This window comes from Mustela erminea, chromosome 1 (assembly GCF_009829155.1).
Source record: "Mustela erminea isolate mMusErm1 chromosome 1, mMusErm1.Pri, whole genome shotgun sequence".
In the NCBI taxonomy this organism is placed as follows: Eukaryota; Metazoa; Chordata; class Mammalia; order Carnivora; family Mustelidae; genus Mustela; species Mustela erminea.
The window spans coordinates 176,804-184,311 of NC_045614.1; the positions used below are offsets into that span (position 1 = coordinate 176,804).

Consider the following 7,508-nt stretch of genomic DNA (forward strand, 5'->3'; position numbering starts at 1 on the left):
ATTATTTATTTATTTGGGAGAGAGAGAGCACCTCCGAACACAGCAGGGGAGCGGGGGGCGGGGCAGATACTCACTGAAGCCTCACCAAAGGGGCCGCTGGGAGACGCTGTCTTCATGGGCATCCGGTGTTCCTTCAGGCTCTGACCCCGTCCTGCGTCAGCCCTCCTGCCGGACCCCTGCTCTAGCTCAGCCAGGAAACCTCAGGGCAATTTCTCCAGTCTCCTAGAGCTTGTTATGGGCATTTATTTTTTTTAATATTTTATTTATTTGACAGACAGACAGATCACAAGTAGGCAGGAAGGCAGGTAGAGAGAGAGGAGGAAGCAGGCTCCCTGCTGAGCAGAGAGCCCGATGCGGGGCTTGATCCCAGGACCCCGGGATCATGACCTGAGCTGAAGGCAGAGGCTTTAACCCACTGAGCCACCCAGGCGCCCTTCTTACGGGTATTTATTAAAGGATCATTCATGAAAAATAATAATAAAATAAGTAAACAAAATAAGGGTCATTTACAGTGTCCGTTCCCTTCCTCTCTGCCCCATCCCTGAGGCCCGCAGAAGCAGGGAGGCCACTGTGGGCTGGGCATGGTCCAGCACAAAACACTCCGCCCTCATGGCTCCAGCCCGCCCCAAAGAAGGCGCTGTGAGCCCCCGACCGACCAGTGGTACCAATGAGGGCAGCTGACCCAGCCCAGGTGAGAAGGGTGTCCCCGGAGGGGATGGGCATCTCTGGGGGGCTGGGACCACTGGCCTCTCCTGGGTACCCTCTGAGGAGGCCAGGTTCCCATCACAGCTCTGTCATGGGAGGATTGAGGCCAGGATGACAGGTCTTGGGGGGGGCTGGGACCCTCCATGGGAAGGCGGCTTCCTGCCTCTGGCCACTGAGGACTTCCTCCTGGGTGGGGACAATGCCGGGAAAGGCAAGCTCTGCAGGAAGCCCAGGTTGCTGGGGGGGGGGGGGCGTTAGAGGGAGGTAGGGGTGACCTCTGTCCCTGTGGAGGTGGCTGACTGCATGGACTCACCCTCCTGAGGAAGAGACGAGATGGCCCAGCTGCACGGGGGACATGTGGGACCTGCTAGTGCTGGTCTCGGGCCCCTCTCCTCAGGCCCCTGCCCTCCTCAGGCCCCTGTCCGCTCCCTCTTCTGCCACCCTCCCTCCCTCTGTGGCTCTGCTCCCCCTCCGCACCCCGCGTCTGGCTCTTCCTTGCCTCTGCCCAGAATCCTCTGGGTCTGATGGGCTCACCTGCCCCTTCCTCGGGGCACCTGTGTCACCAGGTCATCCTTCGTGCTCTCTTAGAGCTGTGCGTGTCCTTGAGCGTGAAGGTCGTTATCCACACGGACAGGGCACTTGGAGCCTGAAATAAGCACCATGGAGGCCAGGGATGGGTGGGCGAGGCAGGCGCAGAGAGCTAGGGCCCGCCCTGCAAGGGGCCTTGGCTGGAACGGAGGCAGGAAGCAAGGTCAGGGGCTGGGAAGAGGCCCATTCACCAGGCCCACTGCCCCCTGCCCGGGTTAAGAGCCCAGCTTCCCGAGAAAGGCCCACACCTCCGGCCTGGGGAGGGCCTCACCTAGCAGTCCACCTTCCTGTGCTGCCCTTCCCGGCACAAGCCTGGAGCGGGGGATGGGACCAAGGAGAACAGGGCTCTGAGTTCACGCACGTGGACCCTCGCCTCCCCGAGACCTCCGTTTCCCCCCTCTGCTCCAGTCCCTCCTCTTCTGCCTCCGACAATCGAGACACTGAGAAGAGCCAGGCACAGAGCTCATGGGGTTCAACTCTTCATTGTCTGGCTGCCCCTTCCCTTATTCCCAAGCCAGGGAAACTGAGGCACAAGCCACACCCTGAGGCCAACCTCAAGCACACCCTCCACCCTCTTCTTTCTGCATGCCTGCTGTGCGCGGGCTCCAGGGTCGCGCGGTGGGCTGCACAGCACACGAGACCCGGCTCCAGGACATGGGAAACGTGGTTTCAGCCACACGACTTCGTTAAGGGCTACAAGGAAAATGCAGTGGGAGAAAGTAAAATTGGGGTAGGGGGAGTGAAGCTGGTTGGCGAAGGCTCTGAGGAGGCAACATTTGGGCAGAGACGGAACAGGGGGAAGGACAGCCACTCCGAGGCCCCGAGGCTTCCGGGTCCCGCGAGGCTCCAGCCCCGGTGAGATTTCGCTCAGGGGTGTCGCTGACCCACCCAGAGTGGGTGCTTGGGGGTATGCGGCCACGAAGGTCCAAGAAATGGGGCCAGGCTGAGGGGCAAGGAGAAAAAGGTGGACAGATTTCCCGGGACTCACTGGTGACGACTGGGAGTGGGCAGGCCGGCCAGAGCCCTTTCCCAGGCTTCCCTGGGGGCCCTCAGTCCCGGTGTGGAGCAGAGCGAGGCAGCTCCCCAACCCTGGGCTCCCAGGACCGCAGCAGCCCTAGCTGTTTCACTGAGGGGAGACAAGCTCAGGGGTAGGCGGTGACTCAGGTCCTTCACCCCCAGAAGACCCCCACCACCCCCACAAGATCCTCACCCTCCAAGGACCACTCTTCCAGGAGGTTCCACTCCCAGGAAACCCCACCCCTCAGAGGACCCTCTCCCCCACAAGCCCCCCACCCCCATGACCCCACAAACACACCCTCACCCGCAGGAGGCCCCACCCCAGGAGAACCTGCCCCGCCCCCACCGCCTCCGCACTTCCGCGCGGGACGAAGGGTGCTCTGGTCGCCCCCCGCCCGGCTCCGCGCTCGGGCCGTGGAGGCTGAGACGGCAGGCGAGGCGGCCTGTCTCCGATTTCCGTCCGCTTGGCTCGGACCGCCACCCTCTCCAGTCCCCATCTTCCAACCCTCCGGTCTCTCGGAGCGGAGTCCGCTCACACCTTCCCGCCCCGTCTGTCCTGACCCTGGCCGCGGGGTCCCCGCCAACCCTGGCCCCCAGCCCCTGCCTCTCTGTCGCCTCCAGGGTCGGGCGTCAGGGCGGGAAACGCCCCCGGGAAAGCCCCGGGGAGCAGCCGGAGGACGGGGCGGCGGGAAGCAGCCGGGGCACCACTATTTAAGGCGCGGCCGCGGCGGGCGGAGGACAGAATCGGGGCGAGCATGGAGCAGGGTCTCGCCCTCCTGTTTCCCGTCTTCCTGGGGCTCCTCCAGCGAGCCCAGGGTGAGCAGGGGAGGGGGCTCCGGCCGAGGGAAGGCTCGCAGCGGGGCGGGGCGCAGTCTGGGGGAAGGGGCGGAGGACCCTACCGTGCGGGGGTCTCGGAGGAGGCCCGGCCGGGGGCGGGGGGCTGGGGCTGGGGGTGCTGGGGCTGGGGGCGGGGGCGGGGCTGAGAGCGCCGTCTGCCCGCAGGTGGGTCCTTGGAGATGGAGCCTCCGGATTCCGTGGTGGCCGTGTCCTTGGGCGGGTCGCAGCAGCTCACCTGCCGGCTGGCCTGCGCCGACCCCAGGAACCCCATGGTGCAGTGGCGGGGCCTGGACACCAGTCTGGGCACCGTGCGGTCGGACACGCACAGCAGCGTCCTCTCGGTGCACAACGCCTCCCTGTCCGAGGCCGGCACCCGCGTGTGCGTGGGCTCCTGCGGGACCGACACCTTGCTGCGGACCGTGAAGCTCCTGGTGTTCGGTGAGCTTCGTCCCCTCCTGACGCCTGGGCACATTCGGGCCGCCCAGCAGCCCTGTTTTACCTCCAAAACAATACCACCTTTTCCTGGGAGTCTTCCCAGATTGCCCACCTGCCCCCCCCCCAAAGACTGCATCAGCTCCAGCTGAGTCCTCCTGCAACCCACTCCCTCCTCTCCCGTCAACCCTCCTCCCCCTACCTGACCCCCACTCTCTCTGCGTTTGACCTGTCCTCCATACTTGACATTCTAGATACACACGCTGTGGCCACTGGGTCTTCTGGGAACCCAGGCACTAGCAGTCCCCACTCACCTCTTGGCCACACCCCAAGCCCCCTCCTCAGGGCCCAGGACTGACCCTGTGGGCTCACCCCCCCACACACCCTCTGTCCACAGCATTTCCAGACCAGCTGACTGTCTCCCCAGTAACCCTGGTGGCCAGGCGGGACCAAGAGGTGGCCTGCACCGCCCATAACGTCACACCTGCCAACCCCGAGGCCCTCTCCCTATCCCTGCTCCTGGGGGACCAGGAACTGGAGGGGGTGCAGGCCCTGGACTGGGATGTGGAGGAGGAGCCCCAGCAGGGCGAGGACCAGCTGCTCCGAGTAACACAGCGCTGGCTGCTGCCCCCGCTGGAGACCCCCACCCCACTCACCCTCCACTGCCGGGCAACCATGAACCTGCCTGGCCTGAGGCTGAGCCACCAGCGGGCCATTCCAGGTGAGTCTCTGGGGTTCTGGCCAGCCTGCACACAGTGCCCCAGGAAGTAGGTGAATTCCCCCCACCCAGCTCCTGTGAGCCCTCATGAGTGGTGCCCAGGAGCTCTTCTGGAATCCTGGCTCCGCACCCCCCCACCGTGTCCCCATCTAGACGGGTCACAATATCTACAGTAGGGGGGAGCCCCGAATGCCTCCAGTATGATATTCCTCATGAGTTTATTCAGCTGTTCAACAGGTCCACTGAGCACCTTCCCTGTGTCAGACCCCCTGAGGTCCTGTCCTGCTCTGCTCACAGTCCTCCAGGGCTCCTCCCTCTGGGTAAAAACGCGAACCCTCCTACGTCCACAGGGCCCTGAACCACCTGCCCTCACCGTCTCCCTCTCTCCGCCCTCACTCTGCTCCAGCCACATGAGCCTCCCAGCTGCTCCTCCAAGAGGTTAGGCTTGGTCCTGCCCCAGGACCTTTGCATATGTTCCACCCTCCTCTGGGAATGCTCTTCCCCTAGCTCTGTCCATTGCTCCCTCACTCGCCTTCCCGGTGAGGCTTCTTCCGACCTGTCTAAATGGTCAACCTGTCCTTACTGCCTCTTACACATGGATGTGGACACACACATATGCACACACAGGAGCCCTTTCTCCTACTGTATGTTTTTTGACACCTTTTAACAATATCTGGCATCCTGCATTTTCTGCTCATTTTCTCCATTGTCTGTAACCCCTACTGTTGGCTTCACTGAAAAAGAAATATGTCTGGTTCATGGCTATGTCCCCAGTGACTACAGTGCCTAGCGCTCAGTAGGTGCTCAACACGTGTTCTGGTTGGATGGATGAGACCACAGTGCCCATCACACAGCAGGTGCACAACCACCACTTGCTGAATGAGTGAACAAGTGAAAACATTTAACTTGGGGCTGAGGACCCAGTAGGTGCTTGGTTCAAGTCAGACATTATTAATTTAACAAACATCTAAAGTAAGACAAGTGTTGTTCACATCATGAAGCCGCCGGCATCCTCTCACTAAAAAAGCACAAATTCCTTCTCCATGAAACTCGTTACTGTCCTTGGGGCCGTCAGGTGTGGGGATGCAGCAAGAGAGCTCCCAGTGGACAGGAAGTGGGGGCAGGGAGGGCGCGGTGGGAGCACGCAGAGAGGCCTCTGGATTTGAAAGACGTTTCATGGTAGGGTGTACAAATCCCTCGGATCCTCAGTCTCCCGGGCTGTACCACCAAGGACGGAGCAGCCTTCTGTTTGCCAGGGAGCACTTCCCCTCCCCCACCTCCCAGTCCTGTAGTTTGTAAAGCCCAGTACCGCCTCACCCTGCACTTGGATCAGTCTCTGTGGCCGCTCCCAGGATGGGTGGTTCACACCCCCTCCACGTTGAGGAAACTGAAACGCAGACGTTCGGAAACTCACTCAGAGTGGGGAGGGGACCAAGGCAGACCCTGACCCCGCTCCTCCCCACTGGGATACCCTTCCATTTGTCCAAGAGGCCCCGGGTGGGGCTTCAGCCCTTCTGGTCCAACTCTGTGGTCTAAATAGAGAGACGAACAGAAGAGGAGCCTGGGGCAGGAGAAAACCCAACACCCTGTTTTCCAGTCCTGCACAGCCTGACCTCCCCGGAGCCCCCTGTCGAGACCTCTCCCGAGGCCACCCCAGAGCTGAGCTCCACTAGCAGCTCCAGGAGTCCTGGACCCCCACCCAGGAACAGCAGCTCCGGGAGTCCTGGACCCCCACCAGGGAACAGCTCCAACCGGCCCTGCCGCCCAGAGATCCACCAGTCTCCAGCCGCAGGGGGTCTGGAGCTACTTTGTCAGGCGCTCTGTGACCCCGGTGTGGCTGTGGGCTGGACCCAGGCCCCGGGGGGTCTGGAAGCCTACCAGAGGCGGGAGGCTGGGGCCCAGGCTTGGCTGAGCGTGCCCTGGGCCGGCTGCTGCTCTGAGGGCTGGTTTCAGTGTCGCCTGGACCCAGGGGGACAGATGGCCAGCCTCTACCTGGTCCCAGAGATCTGTGAGTTCTGGGGGCTCGGGAGGGGCCTGGGGGAGCCTCAGAGGGAGGGAAGCCCAGGATCAAGACCTCAGACAGGGAATGGGCCTGCTCAGATTCAGTGTCCCCAGCTGTCCCGTGGGCTTCCCTTACGGTGGAAGGTGACAGTCACTTGGCACTGTGAGGGCTGCAAATTTCAGAGACTACGTTTCACAGTGATCTGTAAACCCTGACCTTTACACCCCACAACAGTTTGTAGGATACGAATAGAATAGAGCCACTCAGGTCATTTCAAATTTTCTAGTAGCCACATTTAGAAGTATAAACGAGATATTTTACCTTCTTTTCTCTTTAAAAAAAAAAAAATAACTAATTGGTCAACATGTGGTGTGTAATTTACACGGATAGCAGGGGACATTCAGACTAGCCGGGCATGGGGGGCCGCCATGTCACTTCCAACTAAAAGGTCCTATGTACCTTTCAAAAGATCCATTCTGGAGTCGTCTGGATATTTCAGCAGTTTTTGTACACTCCAAAAGACGCCCTAAACCATGAATTCCTCTCTAAAATCTCAGGGAACTCGGCCAATGGGAAGCCCCTAGCAGATTCTGCTGAGCTTTTCCCCCACACCTGCAATCAGGTGCTCACGCCTCCGCTTCCTTCTCCAGGCTGCCAGACAACACCCCCAGCCCTGTGGACAGGCAGCTTGGTGCTGGGGCTGCTCTTCTTGGGATTCCTTGCCCACCGGCTGCGGAAACGCTGCAGGCCTGCTCAGTGACCACCCAGCCCCCCAGTTGCTTGGGGCCCCCTGCCCCACCTAGACTGGGCTGAGGGGGACTGGCCGGGCCCCTCCTGAAGTGGCCTGCCTTTCCTGCCACATCGTTGCAGCCAGAGGACGACTGCAGGGTTCTGGACCTACGTGGTGGAGAGCTGACCATAACCCCCTAACCCTGATGGCCAGCCTCTGAGATCCCCCTCAGTGGGACCCTTGAGGACCCACCCCCCCAGTGGTCCAGAGCTGGAGAATAAAGAGCATCTGGTTTGCCTCAGTGGTTTCTGTGGTGTTACAAGGATTTCACCGTCTGCACTGGGCGACTCCCCTAAGATGAGGACGGACAGGACGCAGACCCTGGCTTGGCCCGGGGTTGGAGGAAAGGGAAAAACGCAGTGCAGGTTCTGCTTGGGTGGGCAGAACACAAAGGCTTGTGCCTTTCCCCGGATGGGAGA

The 7,508-nt window shown here is 61.3% G+C and overlaps 1 protein-coding gene and 1 long non-coding RNA gene across 4 annotated transcripts; one reads left to right on the plus strand and one right to left on the minus strand.

Moving 5' to 3' along the window:
• Positions 1-527: 527 nt before the first annotated feature.
• Positions 528-1,973, minus strand: LOC116568612. 2 transcript variants are annotated; one of them, XR_004276704.1, is made up of 3 exons: positions 1,565-1,973; positions 1,240-1,433; positions 528-891 (listed from the first exon to the last, which is right to left on the minus strand). It is a non-coding gene; the product is annotated as an uncharacterized LOC116568612 (long non-coding RNA). The 2 variants fall into 2 exon arrangements; XR_004276705.1 differs by having other exon boundaries at positions 528-1,047.
• Positions 1,974-2,682: 709 nt separating this feature from the next.
• Positions 2,683-7,069, plus strand: MADCAM1 (mucosal vascular addressin cell adhesion molecule 1). 2 transcript variants are annotated; one of them, XM_032304094.1, is made up of 5 exons: positions 2,683-3,126; positions 3,313-3,585; positions 3,977-4,300; positions 5,895-6,305; positions 6,950-7,069. In XM_032304094.1, exons 1-5 carry the CDS (start codon positions 3,066-3,068, stop codon positions 7,057-7,059), a joined length of 1,179 nt encoding a protein of 392 aa, XP_032159985.1. In that variant the 5' UTR covers positions 2,683-3,065; the 3' UTR covers positions 7,060-7,069. The 2 variants fall into 2 exon arrangements, with proteins under 2 accessions (XP_032159985.1, XP_032159994.1); XM_032304103.1 differs by having other exon boundaries at positions 4,007-4,300.
• The last annotated feature ends 439 nt before the right edge of the window (positions 7,070-7,508 follow it).